At 44.9% G+C, this 17971-nt stretch overlaps 1 protein-coding gene across 7 annotated transcripts in view; it reads left to right on the top strand.

Annotated features, from left to right (window-relative positions):
• HHAT (hedgehog acyltransferase) overlaps positions 1-17971 on the top strand; it is a 338119-nt gene that overhangs the window by 57434 nt on the left and 262714 nt on the right. For all 7 annotated transcript variants that reach the window (XM_061161031.1, XM_061161033.1, XM_061161030.1 and 4 more), the window contains exons 4-5: positions 3958-4071; positions 17060-17254. In XM_061161031.1, coding sequence (XP_061017014.1) covers positions 3958-4071; positions 17060-17254 — 309 coding nt within the window. The remainder of the gene's footprint in view (positions 1-3957; positions 4072-17059; positions 17255-17971) is intronic.

The raw sequence follows: 17971 nt of genomic DNA, 5'->3' as shown, positions 1-17971 counted from the left end.
TTGGCTTTTCTGTCTGGTTATTTCCTTTAGGTAAATATATTTTAAATAGATGTAAGAGAAACATTTTTATTTCCTTTAAATGGCTATTTTCTGAAATAACTGGTGATGAAAGACTGTGTCATTTTATTGATGGGATTTTACCAGCACAATATTTTCAGTAGTCCTGGGCCTTAGGATGAAGCATAAAGATTTTTTTTTTGTTTCCTTTCTAAAAAGTAATCTTAATGTTTTTAAAATTAATTTTTATTGGGGTAGAGTTACTGTACAATGTTGTGTTTGTTTCTATTGCCCAGCACAGTGACTCAGCTATATGTATACATTTGGTTTTTAGTGTCTTTTTCCCTGCATCCCTGTTACAAAGGGGCATGTTGCCAGCAAGGCCTCATCACATGACCTTTGTGCCTTTAATCAATTGATTGACTCTCCCCCAATTTGACATTTTTGAGACGAGGCAGTGAGCTGTGGACCAGGGATGAAGTCGGGCTAAGGCTTTGAGTTCTTTGCGCTGCGCTGCGCTGCCTGGGTGGGCACTGTGGGCCTCCCAGGCCCTGATGCAGTCAGTCTTTAAATGGAAGGAATTGGACCGAATCTATGATTTTCACTGGATGCGGGCCGAACGGTTGTTGCAGAGCTGTGAAAGACGCTGGGATTCTCGGCCTCCGGAGGAGAAGAATTCAGTCTGGGGCCCGTGATGAGGCTTGATAGCTCAGAGCTTTTGTGTAATAGTTTTATTAAAATATAAAAGAGAGAGAGAAAGCTTGTGACATAGACATCAGAAGGGGGGCAGAAAGAGTGCCCCCCAGCTAGTCTTTAGCCGGATATTATATAGCTACTAGCAGAAGCAGCAGTCTGCTAATTAGAGAAAGGAAATGTCTCAAAACTCAGAGACTCGCATCAGGTCCTTCACTCACAACATGCGTTTTGAGATAACACTGGCCCAAGGTGAGTTGTCCCGGGCCATAAAATGATTGACTTGAATCGTGAAGAAAGGCACGTTTCCAAGCAAATACAGCCTCATTAACATAGCTGAAAAGAATATTTGCGTGAGTAAAGCATACTGGTTTGTCAAGTTGGTTCTGAGTCTTAGGCAGAACTGACTTGAAGACAAGAGTCTAGGGTAGTGTTAACACAGCTCAAGACAAGCATTTCCATAAGAAAAACGCATTGGTTAGCTCAGAGTTTGAGAAAAGTTAAGTGCAGGTGGAACCAGGTGTCGTCATGGCAACACAGAATTTTAAAAGAAACCTCTTTTTAAATTTGTATAGAGAAGGGGAAAAAAATCCAACCCTTGTAGTTTGCTTCCTCCTGCCACTTAAGAGAGAGAGAAAAACTGTCTGACGTTGGCAGACTGTTTCCTCCGTTTGGAGACCCCTGGCCTTCCTGCCTATTACCCTCTCGGGGCTCTATGAACAGGTTGTGTGTGGATCAGGATCTTGGGTGTGGGGAACACATGTTTCAGACACACAGTACTGTTGTCTTTATTTGGAAAATAGAAAAAAACTTTTTTTTTTTTTTTAAACGAGAGGCGGAATGTAAAAGTGTGATACGATGTTAGGAGGCTAATGTGGGATGGAAAGCACAGGGGACCACCAGTTAGCTGCAAGTAACAAAATTTTTAGTGACTACAGAGTGCCAGGTATTGTTTTAAATTTCCGATATGCACGTACTTTCACCTAAACCTCAAAGGTCCCTAGAATATCAGTCCTGATAGTATATAGACAGGCAGACAGGTGAAGTGTCTTGCTCAAGGTCATCACAGCCACTGTGTGGGTGGATGTGGGATCCAAATCCAAGCTGAATCAGCAGCTTGACTGTATATCTGCTACCTCTGCATCCATAGTCTGATATGAATCGAGATCACTTTAATCTGTGCTTTACCTTCTGAAAAAAGTTTTGTAATGTATGTAACTTATATGCAATTGCCCCTCAGTTCTCAAGTGCGGGAAAGAAAACAAACAAAAGTCCTGTTTTCCTCTAAATCCAATTAAAAATTTGGTTCCGGGACTTCCTTGGTTGTCCAGTGGTTATGTTGTAGCCACGAGTTCCGGGAAACAAATTCACTCAGAAGGACAATGCAGATAGTGGAGTGCAATTTATTATACCGGCGGGCCCAAGGCAGAGTCTCCTCTTAGCCAAGGACCCTGACCAGTTTTTGTGAAAACCTTATATACCCTAAGTGTGCATGCTCAAACCCACCTCCCCAAATTCTCTGAAACTAGTCTAAACAAAGGAAAAGAAAGATACAATCAAAGTTAACCCATGATTCGTATACCTTAAGCCCTGAGAGTCCCTTGGACAGCAAGGAGATCCAACCAGTCCATCCTAAAGGAGATCAATCCTGGGTGTTCATTGGAAGGACTGACGCTGAAGCTGAAACTCCAATACTTTGGCCAGCTCATGTGAAGAGTTGACTCATTGGAAAAGACCCTGATGCTGGGAGGGATTGGGGGCAGGAGGAGAAGGGGGCGACAGAGGATGAGATGGCTGGATGGCATCACCGACTCGATGGACATGGGTTTGAGTAAACTCCGGGAGTTGGTGATGGACAGGGAGGCCTGGCATGCTGCGATTCATGGGGTCACAAAGAGTTGGACACGACTGAGCGACTGAAGTGAACTGAACTGAAGTCTAAGTAGTTAACAGTGGACAGTTATCAATAGGCCTGTGGTCATACCCCAGTAAGCATAAGAGAATTTATGATTCTATTTGGTTACATAGATAATTAGGATATTCTTTTAGGCGACGGAGAGTCTAGGTACGAACCCTGGGGCTCTTTCATCCAGGGGATCTGGTTTTCCAGTTGGATTGTTATTTCCATAGATATTGGGCACATAGCTCAAAGTCCACAGTCCAGCCCAAGATGAAGTCCTGCTTTCAAGATGGAGCCTGTTCTGTCTGTTTTCTCCGTCAGTTAAGACTCTGTACTTCTGCTGCGGAGGGCAGCAGAAGTTCTATCTGATTCTATCCCTGGTCAGGGAACTAAGATGCCACACGCCCCCTGGCTTGACAAAAAAAGAATTGGCCTAAAGTTCCACACCTAGGGAGGTGTTTAGTATCAACAGATCAATGATCAGTGGCGGATTCCTTCCCCACCGATCCAATGGGCTAGAAATTTCTGAGGGCTTCCAGTCCTCATTCCATCCTGCTTGTGGGCCAAGCCAGCACTGCTCGTTTGAGAGTGGCCAGGTACAGTGTTTTCCTCCCTCCATGCTCAGCTTGGCTGCAGCAATCTTCCTGGGGCTCCTGAGGCCAAGGCTCTTAGTTGTGAGTCCCCAGGTGTCCACGAGTCCACTCTCGCCAGAGGTTTTCACCTGCCCCTGCCGGGGAGCTGGGGAGACAGAGCCTAGAATGTGTACAGACATAGGATGCTGGTGGACCCAGAGCTTCCCAAGGGGAAGAGAAGGGTATCTTTCATTCTTTCCTCATATACTCTTGTAGGGAATGGGTTAATTTCTTTATCAAATTATCCTCCTGCCTGTAAATGACAGCAAGATTTAACATGACTGATCTTATACAATTTTATCAGTATCCAGTGTACATTTCTCTTGTTGGTAAAAGCCGCTAAGTGACCAAACTGAGATAACCTCAGTAATTATTTGTCCTATCCATGTGACACTGAGGAAATAAAGGGAATTCTTTAAGTCTCTGCTACATCTTTTATAACATAGGGTTAATAATAGTTTCTGTCCTGGAATGGGGGCAGTGGACCAGGTTTAACAAAGGCCTTTGAGACTAGCCAAGCTGGAGGGAAGTGTACGGTAGGGGTGTGTGTGTGTGTGTGTGTGTGTGTGTGTGTGTGAGATGGGGTAGAGACTGGAAATGTTGTGTCAATGCCGTTTTATAGCGTTTGAACTCACATCGGCCTTTTCTTGCAGTTGTTTTATTAATTGGAGTTTGTGTTCTGCCTCAAATATGTACTAAGATCTCTCTGATAAACTGCTGTTTTGGCCTGTTTAGGACCCAACCGACTTTGAGTGGAGCTTCTGGATGGAGTGGGGGAAGGAGCGGCTGGTGTGGCTATTCCTTGGCCACATGAGCGTGTCTCAAGTCGCCAACCTGCTTTCGAGGAAGGTACGGTTATGTGCATCATTTCCATTTCAGCTTCTTTCTCCTTTGCTGTTTGTCAAGAAGGAACCCTGAGCTAGGAAATCAGGGGGCATGGATATTGGCCTCTGAAGCCTGGAAGAGGTGAGAAAGATTTGTTACTGGTCAATAAGAGAAATTACCAGGAAAAAAAATAAAATCAAAACATAAAAGATAAAGATGTGATAAATTGTTAATGTTGGATAGATATAGTATAATGACTTAACATACATAATGTTGTGAAGATTATCACAATAAGCTTAGTTAACACCCATCGTATAGGTACAGAAAAAAGAGAAGAAAGAATGTTTTTTCCTGTGATGAGAACTTTTAGGATCTCCTTGCTTAGCAGCTTTCAAGTATACCATATCGCAGTAGCTACAGTTGTCATGGTGTACACTAGTACTTACTTTTCCGATAATTGAAAGTTTGTACCTTTTGACCACCTTCATCTAATTTTAAAGAACCTTCCAAGCAAACCTAATAATAAAGAATACATGATTTTGCATTCCTAAACTGATAATGAATGTACCTACCTCAACCTTCATTAATGGGTTTCTTTTCTTCCATAAGTTGGTTTGGTGTTTTGTTATGACATCAACCTTTCTAGAAATTTAATACTTTTATTTCTAACACAAAGCTTCTCTGCCAATAGTGGATGATTTACTACCCCTAGGTCTCAGCTTTCCCATCTGTAAAATGAATAGCTCATTATCTGTATTTTCTTTCCCTGTTGGGGGAAGATGAACATTTTGGGGAGAATCTGTGAAATGAAGCTGTTATCATTACTGCTGGGGAAGGGGCCAGCTGTTGTGGAGTGGAAGAGTCTTGGATGATGGATTAGTTCCTGGACTTGCTCACTCATTAGCTTTCTGACCGTGGAAAGGCTTTTCACCACTGAATCTTAATTCATCATTTTCTATAAAGTAAGGTTAATGAAATAATAATATTTTTTTTTCCTTTTAAAAAATGGTGGGCTTCTCTCTATTCACAATAATGAAGACCTGGAAGAAACCTTAATGTCCATTGACAGATGAATGGATATAGATGTGGAAATGGAACATCATGTTAGACACTCAGTCGTGTCTGACACTTTGCGATCCCATGGCTCCTCTGTCCATTGAATTCTCTAGGCAAGAATACTGGAGTGGGTTGCCACTTCCTTCTCCAACAATGGAATAGTACTCAGCCATAAAAAATGAAACAACACTAGATGTAGCAACAAAGATGAATCATTCAGTGTCATAGTAATCCAAGTCTGTGCCCCAACCACTGATGCCAAACAAGCTGAGGTTGACCGGTTCTATGAAGACAACACCTTCTAGAACTAACACCAAGAAAGGTGTTCTTTTCTCCACAGGGGATTGGAATGCAGAAGTAGAAACTCAGAGATACCAGGAGTTTGGCCTTGGAGTACAAAATGAAGCAGGGCAAAGGCTAACAGAGTTTTGTCAAACAGAACATGCTGGTCATAGCAAACACCCATTTCCAACAACCTAAGAGATGACCTCTACACATGGACATCACCAGATGGTCAAAACTAAAATCAGATTGATTATGTTCTTTGCAGCTGAAGATGGAAAAGCTCTATACAGTCAGCAAAAACAAGGCCTGGAGCTGACTGTGGCTTAGATCATGACCTCCTTATTGCCAAATTCAGGCTTAAATTGAAGAAATTAGGGAAAACCAATAGGCAATTCAGGTATGACCTAAATCAAATCCCTTTTGATTATACAGTGGAGGTGATGATTAGATTCAAAGGATTAGATCTGGCAGACAGGTGCCTGAAGAACTATGGACTGAAGTTCATAACATTGGACAATAGAGGGTGACCAAAACCATCCCCAAGAAAAAGAAATGCAAGAAGCCTGAGTGGTTGTCTGAGGAGGCTTTACAAATAGCTGAGGAACTAAGAAAAGCAAAAGGCAAGGGAGAAAGGGAAAGATACTCTACTGAATGCAGATTTTCAGAGAATATCAAGGAGAGATAAGAAGGGCTTCTTCAGTTAACAGTGCAAAGAAATAGAGGAAAACAATAGAATGGGAAAGACTAGAGATCTCTTCAAAGAAATTGGAGATAGGAAGGGAACATTTCATGCAAAAATGTCCACGATAAAGGACAGAAACGGTAAAAACTTAATACAAGCAGAAGAGATTAAGAAGAGGTGGCAGGAATACACAGAAGAACTATACAAAAAAGGTTTTAATAACCTGGATAACCACAGTGGTGTGGTCACTCACCTAGAGACAGACATCTTGGAATGTGAGGTCAGGTGGGCCTTAGGAGGCATCACTATGAACAAAGCTAGTGGAGGTGATGGAATTCCAGCTGAGCTATTTCAAATCCTAAAAGATGATGCTGTTGAAGTGCTATATTCAATATGCCAGCAAATTTGGAAAACTCAGCTGTGGCCACAGGACTGGAAAAGGTCAGTTTTCATTCCAATCCGAAAGAAGGACAATGCCAAAGAATGTTTAAACTACAGAATAATTGCAGTCATTTCACATGCTAGCAAGGTACTGCCCCAAATCCTTCAAGCTAGGCTTCAACAGTATGTAAACTGAGAATTTCCAGATATACAAGCTAAATTTAAAAAAGGTAGAGGAATCAGAGATCAAATTGCCAACAGCTGAAGGATCATAGAGAAAGCAAGGGCATTCCAGAAAAACATCTACTTCTGCTTCATTAACTGTGCTAAATCCTTTGACTGTGTGGATAACAACAAACTGTGGAAAATTCTTCAAGTGATGAGATTACCAGACCACCTTACCTATCTCATGAGAAACCTGTGTGCGGGTCAGGAAGCAACAGTTAGAACAACTGGACATGAAACAATGGACTGGTTTAAATGGTAAACAGCTGTTTGACTGGTTCAAATGGCTCAGACGGTAAAGAATCCGCCTGCAATGCAGGAGACCTGGGTTCTATCCCTGAGTTGAAATGATCCCCTGGAGAAGGCTACCCACTCCAGTATTCTTGCCTGGAGATTTCCATGGACAGAGGAGCCTGATGGTCACAGAGTTGGAAACAACTGAGAACTAATACTTTCACTTTTTTCCAGTCAGACAGTGTGAGATGTAGACTAACCATCTATTTGTGGCCGAATGGACCTCCTCCTTTCCAAATTTTCTCCATTTCCAGCTCCTGTTTTGCACCCACCACCATCAGAAAACTACCTAGTTTAGGATATAGGTGTTCCTCTGGTTGGTTTGCTTGCGGCTCTTCCTGTTAGGAGGCCCTCTTCAGGGTGGCTCAGAGCTCCTGGCTGAAACCCAGCTTTGTCACTTTCAAGCAAGGCAATCTTAAAAGCCAGTTAGTTGATATCTTGGAGTCTTTCACCGCATTTTGTGCATCAGGGATGGTACCGCTTGCTTCCTGGGGTAGTGGTAAGGGTCTGATAGTTTTCAAGGTTGTGCTAGCGTATGATGACGGCCAGCAAAGAGGTGGCTGCCGCGGGGTCTGCTGGCGTTCGCCGTGTGCCGTGACTGTGGTCTGCGTGGGCTCCTGGGAGCAGTTCCCTCCGCGGTGTTCAGAAAGGAGGCATCTGTCTGAGATTCTGAAACCCCAGAGGGTCTCTCCGGGCCGTACCTACGTTCCTCTCCCGCGGGGCCTTCTCTGACCCTGTTTCAGGCTTGTGCTGGCTTGTGGGAGAAAGGACAGGGACGCACAGACCAGGAGCTGAGTGAGAAGTGATACAGGAGGGCAGATCCTGAGGCCGCCTCCCGGGAGTGGTGGCCACGTCTGCCTGGGGGTGTCAGGGAAGGCCCCCCAACCCCGCCCCAGGAGGTGGCTTGAAGAGGGTGGAGCCATCTGCTTACTTCAGCCTCCTGCATCTCCTTACAGGCCTGGGCGGACAGGTGGGCTTGTCCGTTTATCCTCAGCGCACATCTTAGGCAAACTCAGTAGGCGGTTCTGTTTGCAGTTTTCTTGGAATGAGGCAGAGTTCGCACTGACTCATTTGTGTGTGTGTGTGTGTGTCCCATCCCTCTGTGACCACAGGTTTGATTTGTGTGACAGCTGGTGGGCAGGGTTCTGCTGAGGCTGGAGCACACTGCTGTCTTTGTCCGTGTCCGCTTGATCCTTATGTAAGTGTGAACCTCGGCTCTGGCCCCGTAAGCTCTGTGCTTTCACCACCTGGACTGAGCGTCCCAGATGCCCTTAATTTGGGTGGCTATTTTTGGTACTTATTCAGAGTGGAAGATTTGGGCTGCACTTGTCTTTTATCTCCCCTTCTCAGGGGCATCACAAACTGTGGACGATGCTATAGAGACAGGCATTATCACTACTCGTGCTTCCAACCCTGAAGGATGCTTCTGGGCTCCGTCCACTGTCTCGTCCCATCTCTCTCTTTGCTGGCCCTGAATAAGAGGTTCTTTCAAAAGCGTGGTTTTCTATTTCTTCTTCTTTTTTCTTTTTTGCCATGACTGGTAATAAAAACTTTCCACCGAGCTCCCCGGCCAAGGTTAAACACCGTTTCTCTGGATCGGGCTCTCTCGTTGGGTCTTGGCAAGACTGGCTCGGGGGCAGCACCCTGGGAGGCGAGGCTGAGGAACGGTTCTGAGCTTTGGCCAGGGGTTTGTTAGGCTTGGAGCGTGTGTGGGGCGGGTCAGACAGTGGCCTCCTTTCTTAAACACCCTCACCACCTGAGGCATAGTGTTCTCTGCCCTCAGAGCCAAAAACACCCATGGGTGAGCTTTTCGAGAAGGCTGGGTGCTGTGGCTGACCACAGCGTGCCCTCTCACCCGACCTTTGACCACAGAACCCACGTCGTTAGCGCTGGGCCCCGACCAGCTGAGCTCATTGGCTACAGGCCTGAAGAGCGTGGTCCCGTGGCATTGGCTGAGATGAGGACGCTCACCTTTGGAAAGCTGTGGTGCTCCTTTCCAGCATTTCGTCAAAACCACACACCTAATAGGAATCTCATGCACTAATGGATTTCTTGGAGCCAGACTCCTCCACCTCCATCAGGGCCTCTCTTAGGAGGGGTGAAATTGGCTTTGTTTGGGCCCACTGGCCTTTGCCCCCAGGGAAAGCTGGCTAGAATGCAGTTGTCTGGACTCTGGGATGGCTTTGGGTTTTTTCCTGTTTGTGTGGGGGGATATATATACACACACACACACACACACACACACACATATATGTCACATATATTCATATGTGACTATATCACATATATTGACATATATATATTGGTAGCATCTGCAGTTGATTATGTAGTATGTAATAAATTATGCTGTACATAAGCATTGTTGAGCGACTTCTTTTATTTATTTCTCAAACAATGCCCGCTGAGTGGTTTCTGGGCAGATGTACAAAAAGAATTAATGCACAGCAAAGTCTGGTCCAGTTGCCAACAGGAGTCTTCACCAAGGCTTCACGGTTTCATTCCTCCCTGCGGAGGTGAGCTAATGAGGGAAACCACTCAGGCACGTCCTGCTATCACTCAGCGCCCGCAGCCGAGAACACGGCCAAGCAGGCAGGGAGGAGAGATGGCGTGAGGGGGGCACGGCCAGCCCAGCTCCTGCTGTGGCTGCGTCCTGGCCGCCCGTGAGGAAAACTGAGAATATAGATTTGCAAAACAAAGGGCCACAAGTCCGTGGTCTTTTCTCAGGTGCTGATTGGGGCCTTTGAAATATGCCAGTTGGAAAAAAAAATTGAAATATGCCAGTTGAATCTGTCGATCTCTTGGAAGACTTCCCTGGCGTGGGAGGACTCAGGTTCTATCAAAGAGTCTGCATTCATAGGTGTGTGCCTGTGTTCTCTCAGCTGTGCGCTGTCTGAGGCTTCCCCCAACACATGATTTGTAAGAGACCTTACAAATCTTTAAGTGAAAACTGGAAGTAGGCAGCAAGAAGCGGAATAACCCCTTTCTACCTTATTTGCAACGGCAAAGCGGTCTTGGCTCACAAGGGCCAAGCAGACACTTTGGAAATCCGCCAGTTTTCACATTAGTGACTAACAAGACCCACATTTTGGTGCTTATTTCTTGACTGAGAACAAGTCATAACCGCCAGGTTAATTCCCAGTACTTGCAGAAGCCTGTCTGTCTGTCCATCCACCCACCCTTTCATCCATCCATCTACCTACCCACCTATCCGGCTATTCTAACCATTCATTTGTCCAGCGTTTCTGAAACACTTACTGTCAACTAGGTACCATGTTAGATTCTAGGCTAACATTATCATATGATGAACAAGACAGGATGTTAGTTTGTTAAGGGAACCTATACCAAGAGAATCAGTTGTGTCCCATTTTGAGAAGCGGTTCAGTGTTAACATGAGGAGCAGTAGGAGCAAAGGGCGGGTTTGTTACCCAGCTTCAGTCGGGCCCAGTGCCTTCAGAAAGTCCCATAGTGGTTAGTCTTGCTTTATCCGAACTGCCACAAAAATAGAGTACGGTTTCTTTCTTATCGTTTGTTAGACTTTAAAAATAGTTCCTCCTCTTTCCCTGCCTGCCTTTTGTCTCTTACCAGGAACTGAAGAACCTGGAATAAAGAGAGTCAAAGGAGTCAGGATAGTTCTGGTGGGCTGGCATCCTATCCTCCAGCAAAGTTCATTCAACCCGTCTTATTGATGCAAGTTTCAGGTTGCTCACACTTTGATGCCCTTTAAAAGAGTATGGAAAATGCAAGTTAAAGCCACTATCAGAATGGTTCAGACATAAAACAGTAACACCACGAAATGCTGGTGAGGAAGCGGCATAAACTGGATTGCAAGCATGATGCTGGTTTTTGTTCAGTTGGTCAGTCGTCTCCGACTTTTTGCAACCCCATGGACTACAGCATGCCAGGCTTCCCTGTCCATCACCATCTCCTCGAGCTCACCCAAACTCATATCAATTGAGTCAGCAATGCCATCCAACCATCTTGTCCTCTGTCGTCCCCTTCTCCTCCTGCCTTCCATCTTTCCCAGCATCAGGGTCTTTTCCAGTGAGTCGGCTCTTCTCATCAGGAGGCCAGAGTATTGGAGTTTCAGCTTCATCAGTCCTTCCAATGAATATTCAGGATTGATTTTCCTTAGGATGGATTGGGTTGATCTCCTTGCAGTCCAAGGGAAACCCGAGATCGAGCCAGGGACCTTTAGATCTTTAGTCTGATGCTGTCTCAACTGAGCTATTTCGGCTCCATGTTGCTGGTAGGAATGTAAGATGGCCACTCTGGGAAATTGTTGGGCAGTTTCTTACAGGACTAAACTTGTAACAAGCATGCAGCCCAGCAAGCTCACTCTTGGGCATTTATCCTGGAGGCATGAACACTTGGTTTTACACCAAACTCTGCACATATATGTTCATTTCAGTTTTATTCATAATAGCCCCAAACGGAAATACAGCTCAGATGTTCTACAACAGGTGAACGGTTAAAGAAACTATGGTTCATCCTCCCTATGGAAACTACACAGCAATGAAAAGGGGCAAGCCTTTGATACTCACTGCAACTTGGGGTGGATTTCAGGGAATCAGGCTGAGTGGAAAAAGCTAGTCCTAAAGGTTACATACTGTGATTTGAAATGACAATATTTTAGAAATGGAGACAATATTAGTGGTTTCCAAGGGTTGGGGATGTCGGGAAAAGGGAGCAGGAAAAATGTGGGTGTGGTTGTAAAAGGGCAGTGCAAGAGATGCTTGAGGGGATGGAGTTGTTTGGTGTCTTTCCTATGGTGGATGCTGAATCTATTTGTGATGAAACTGTATGTAACTAAAGACACACATGAATGAAAGTGAAGCTGGGAAAACCAGTGTGCTTGTGGGTTATAGCAATGTCAGCGTCCTGGTTGTGATATACTTTGGTTTTGCAAAATGTTACCATAGCGGGGAGATAGGGTAAAGTATCCATGGGATCTCTCTGTATTATTTCTTTTAACTACAGGTGAATCTGCACCTATCTCAATAAAAATCTCAGTTCAAGAAAAGCATCGTGTAAAAGTAATACTTGATTAGAATTTAAATCTCTTATTTAGGAACGTCACAATTCAGTTCAGTTCAATTCAATTCAGTCGCTCAGTCGTGTCTGACTCTTTGCAGCCCCATGGACTGCAGCACACCAGGCTTCCCTGTCCATCACCAGCTCCCGGAGCCTACTCAAACTCATGTCCATCGAGTTGGTGATGCCATCCAACCATCTCATCCTCAGTCGTCCACTTTTCCTCCTGCTTTCAATCTTTCCCAGCATCAAGGTCTTTTCCAATGAGTCAGTTCTTCGCATCAGGTGGCCAAAGTATTGGAGTTTCAGCTTCAGCATCAGTCCTTCCAATGAACACACAGGACTGATCTCCTTTAGGATGGACTGGTTGGATCTCCTTGCAGTCCAAGGGACTCTCAAGAGTCTTCTCCAACACCACAGTTCAAAAGCATCAATTCTCTGGCACTCAGCTTTCTTTATAGTCCAACTCTCACATCCATATATGACTACTGGAAAAACCATAGCTTTGATTAGATGGACCTTTGTTGGCATTAAATTAAGACTGTATTTTATTTCTACATGTTACTTGATCAGCATGATTCTTTGTGCCTTGTTTTAAGTTCTCATTCATAATTGTCATTTGAACCTCTTAAATGGATTGGTTTGTTTTGACTGTAAGGCCAAATTTTTAATTAATTTTTAAAAATTAATTAGTTGTTTTGGCTGTGCTGCACGGCTTACGGGATCTTAGTTCCCTGACCAGGGATGGAACTGGGGCTCTTGTCAGGGGAAGTGTGGAGTCCTAACCTCTGGACTGCCAGAGAATTCCCTAGGCAGACTTTAAAACCTTAAGCTTGACATAAATTACATGTGCGACCAAACCTGTGTGTACCTGCCCAGATTGCCCTGGGAACCTGGGGAAAATGTCTTTAAAGGCCTTCTAGGAGGAGATGAATCAGAAGTATTGCTTTGGAATAAAGCAGCACACTTTCTTCTTTAGTTTTGAAGAGTTACAAATTTCCTGGTATATTTGATGTCAGAGGCTCAACATCTAATATTTAAGCATTTTCACTTATGAGGTGGACACAGGTTTGATAAATACGTAAGCACTTTTGGAGTAGAAATAGGTAGGGCAGGGCTGTCTCTAGGCCTTTGTGTGTTTACAGGGTGACCCTTGGAAGAAGCCCTCCTCCTTCTCAGAGCAGCAGACCTTCTGTGCTGCTGCCTCGCTGCTGGGCAAGGGTTTATGTCCATTTCTTGCCGTCTCTGCCCTGCTTCTTGCAGGGAGTGTGTGTGTGTGTGTGTGTGTGTGTGTGGCTGGGGGTGGGGGATAGGGTTGCAGGAGGTGTGCCTTAAGGCAGCAGTCCCCAAGCTTTTCGGCACCAGGGACTGGATTCATGGAAGACAGTTTTTCCATAGATGGGGGTGGGAGGAGGGGGATGGTTTTGGGATGATTCAAGTGCATTATTACGTTTACTGTGCACTTTGCTTCTACTGTTATTATTACACTGTGATATATAATGCAATAACTATACAACTGACCATTAACGCAGAATCAGTGGGAGCCCTGAACTTGTTTTCCTGCAGCTCGATGGTCCCATCTGGGGGTGACGGCAGACAGTGATGGTGGGATCGCCTGCCGCTCACCTCCTGCTGTGTGGCCGAGTTTCTGTCAGGTCACGGACCAGTATGCCTGGGGTTTGGGGACCCCCACTTTCAGACTGCATTGATGGTGGGGACTGTCCTGCCCTGGTGACAGAGAGCAAGGCATGGAAGTCTAGTCATGCTGTATCAGCATTTTAGTGGTGTTTTGGGGACGGGATTCCCATTGCAATTGTGTAGATTCCAGTTGCATTCACTTTGCAGTACAGAAAATCAATATTTCCGTGAGGTTCTAATTTATGTAAGGGCTTCTCAAGTGGCACAGTGGTAAAGAATCTGCCTGCTAATGCAGGAGGCACAGGAGGTGTGGGTTCAAATCCCGGGTCTGAAAGATCCCCTGGAGAAGGGAATGGCAACCCACTCCAGGATTCTTGCTTGGAGAATACCACGGACAGAGGAGACTGGTGGGCCGCAGTACATGGGGTCGCAAAGAGTGAGCACACACAATTTATATAAGTGTGTAAAAGAATATTTTACTTTTCTGTTACTTGTGGCTGTTGCTGTGTGTGGGCTTTCTCTAGCTGTGAAGAGCGGGGCTCCTTTCCACTTGCGGTGTGGGGGCTTCTCAGGCAGTGGCGTCTCTTGTAGAACACGGGCTCTAGGCGGGCAGGCTTCAGTAGTCTTCAGCGCAGGGACCTAGCTGCTCCATGGCATGTGGGATTTTTCCCGGACCAGGGGTCGAACCTGTGTCCCCTGCATTGGCAGACAGATTCTTTACCACTGAGCCACCAGGGAAGCCCTATATAGGTTTTAAAACAGGTAATTCTTTTTTGCATTTTTCACATCCTTCTGTTTCATCACCTGACCACCATGAATGTACATAGTGGAGCTGCCTTTGCCCATTGGGGTGGGTGAGTGGGTAATAGGAGGGAGAACAGAGAAGGTAAGATTCCCATGAGAGCATTTGCTGTGATGTCTTAGAGAGAATGGTGCTGAAAGTCGCCTGCCTGTACTGTTTGACAGGAAGAAGATGGTGGGGGATGAGAACATAGGATGACCTTGTGAGCCCTCAAAGTAGTGTTTGTGAGCGCGGGTGAATTTGTCAGAGACTCTTCGGAGCAGATGGGGTTTGTACAGCCCTGCTAGTAGTTCCTGAAGGTTCCTCCAGCTTTTCCAAGTTGAAACAGCTTCAGTCTGTGGTTAAGGTCCCAAATGAACCCCAACAAACAGGCTTTTTCCAAATGGATCAAATAGCACTTAATAAAACAGAGCTGTGTTATGGGTATGTGCATAGCCACGCACACACGGGAATGGATTCCAAGTGGTAAATGCTGTAGATCCTGTTTAAAAAAGACACCCCCCACCTCTTTTCATTTGTTAAAGCTGCTTCTTAAAATACTGTTGGCAACCTTATTCCTTATTATTGAACTCTGTCCAGAGGTGAGTTTTTCGGGGAAAGTTTAAAGCAAACTTATGTGCTGTTTAATGTGGGTAGTAGGATGGAAAAATAGTAAAAATGAACTGTAGATTTCTCAGATTTTCTTGGAACTTCAAAGTGGCTGACCTAGTTGTTCATTTAAAATGTTCTCTCTTGGGCTGGAGTATAGATTTGGGAGAGAATTCTACTTAGGCAATATTTTGGAAGCATTACCATTGAAAGATGGGATTTATAATTTGCACTCCACATCTGTCTTTCCCTTAAAGAAATAATTTTTTCCATAAGAAGATCCAATTTTAAGTAGTCCTCACTTTTCAAGTCAGTGCATTCTTGGAAATCCTGTCTGTCTGTCTATCTGTGTGTGTATGTATGTATGTATGTATGTATGTATGTATGTATGTATGTGTGTGTGTGTGTGTGTGTGTGTGTGTGTGTATGATGTATATTATTGATTTAAAAGAGAGAGAGATTTAGCAACTTGTCTAGGGTCAAACAGCTACTTAATGGGGACATCAGAATTTATTTAGGCAATTAGATAGCAAAACTTGGTAATTCTACCCCTAAGATATATTGCCTCTCAAACACTGTTAAACCATTATTGTGGTTTCTTAAAGTAAGGCTTTACCAGCCAGATATGACCAAGAGTGTATTGTAAAAGCAAAGACATGTTAATTTTTTTTAAACTTTTTATTTTGTTTTGGGGTATAGCCAATTACCCTAATTCTTTAACAGCTCAGCTGGTAAAGAATCTGCCTGCAATGCAGGAGACCCTGGTTTGATCCCTGCATTGGGACGATCCGCTGAAGAAGGGATAGGCTACCCCCTCCAGTTTTCTGGCCTGGAGAACTATACAGTCCATGGGGTCGCAAAGAGTTGGACACGACTGAGTGACTTTCACTTTCATAGCGAGTTAAGTGTTGACGATAGTTTCAGGTGAGCAGGGAAGGGGCTCGGCCATACATGTACCTGTATCCATTCGCCCCCCAACTCCCCTCCCATCCAGGCTGCCGCATAACACTGAACAGCGTACCATTTGCTATACGGTAGGTCCTTGTTGGTTATCTGTTTTAAATACAGCAGTGTGTCCATCCCAAACTCCCTATCTATCCCTTCCCCCCATCCTCCCCACCCCACAACCATAAGTTCATTCTCTGAGAAAAAACATGTTAATTTATTTATTAAGTTATTCAATGTCAATAACTGTAAAACTTGAAATAGAAAAATTCTCTCCTAAGGTAGTAATAAATGTATTAATCAGATTTACTAGGCAGAGGCCTCAATTTCACCCACTGAAAGCAAGTACTTTTTCTGTGACCTAAATTTGACTGTGAATAATATGCTAATGAAATAAAAATGTAATTGGATATTTACTTTTAAACCTGTGGTTTAGACTTTAGGAAGCCTTTTGTGGTTTGGATGGCCCAGTTTCTAAATAAGACTCCCAAGAAATGTGCACCAATGCTTTCTCTCACCTTCACTTTCACAGAATAGTGTAGGCGGTGGCTGGTGTGCCAGGCTGGCAGCTTTTCCAGCTGTCTTCTGGCTTCCGTAATGTCTGTTGGAATGTCAGCATGTATCTTATTGTTGCGGGATCCACTGGCCTGCGGCTTTGGCTGAAGGCAGGGAAGTGGCGCCTTGCTTCTGAGTGAGTCTGGTGAAGTTCCGAGGACCTGGGGGTCGGCAGCCATCACTCTGGGGCAGGGGCCCAGCCTTCAGGATCTGATGCCTGATGATCTGTGCTTGAGCTGATGTAACTTATAGAAATAAAGTGTACAATAAATTAATGTGCTGGAATCATCCTGAAACCACCCACACACCCCAACTCTGGTCCATGGAAAACTTGTCTCCACTGGTGCCAAAAAGCTTGGGGACGGCTATCTGGGGTTAATGTGGAAGGTCCTTCTGAATCCTCTTTGTCCGTGTTAACATTAACTCGCCAGGACAATGAGAGTAGTTTGGTTAAAGGGTCACAAAACAGAACCTTCGGTGGCAAGGGCTGTTAGCTTACCTTTCTCTTCTCTCTCCCTCTCTGTCTGCAGCACAAGCCCTGGATCCTCGCAGTCTATGGGATGTGGGCCTGCCGATGCGTGCTGGGGACCCAAGGCACCGCCGTGGTGCTTATTCACACCACCATCGCCTTTTGTGTCGCTCAGTTCCGCTCTCAGTCCCTATCGTGGCTGTGTTCTCTCGCTCTGCTCTCTACACTGAGACTGGAAGATGTGGAGGAAGTTAAGGTAAGAGTCTCTTGTTTTTTTTATACCAATGGGAAGGAGATAACCCGTTTGGCAACGCCATCATCCAGGTAGATGCCTTTGTTTTCAGAGGAGTCAATCCAAGAACTGGGATGGGGCTCCCCCTCGTGGCTGAAGAGGGTGTTGCATCCTGTAGTCCTTTTTATCTGACTTTGTCTTAGCCCTCCAGACATGACTGAGGGACTTTAGCCCTTGGAGGCTGTCCGGGGCCGACCCTGTACCTTTTCTCCCAGTTTGGGTAAGCATGGATGGTGCCAGATGTCACAGGAACAAAAGGAAAAGAAAGCAATTAAAAAAAAGAAAAAAGAAAGAAAGCAATAATCTCCTTGTTGATTAGTCACTAAGTTGCGTCCAACTCTTTCTTTAACCCGTGGACTGTAGCCCGTCAGGCTCCTCTGTCCATGGGATTTCCCAAGCAAGAATACTGGAGTGGGTTGCCATTTCCTCCTCCAGGAATAATCCCCTATGCTTTTAATAAAAAATCATCTGTAAGCTGCTGTATAGTTTATAGAGAACTCTCACATCTCTATTTCATCAGAAGCCCGTGGTGGTCCCTGAAACAGATAAGGTAAGTATTTTTCTCGCACAGAAAATCTTGGGAAGCTTCTGATATTCTTCCTTTAACCATGTGTTCCTGTGGTATCTTAACTCTTGTCCATTTGTTCACTCATTCATTCACTCATTTATTGATTCATGTGA

Source organism: Dama dama, chromosome 14, assembly GCF_033118175.1.
Source record: "Dama dama isolate Ldn47 chromosome 14, ASM3311817v1, whole genome shotgun sequence".
In the NCBI taxonomy this organism is placed as follows: Eukaryota; Metazoa; Chordata; class Mammalia; order Artiodactyla; family Cervidae; genus Dama; species Dama dama.
This window is presented reverse-complemented; position numbering and strand designations above follow the sequence as displayed.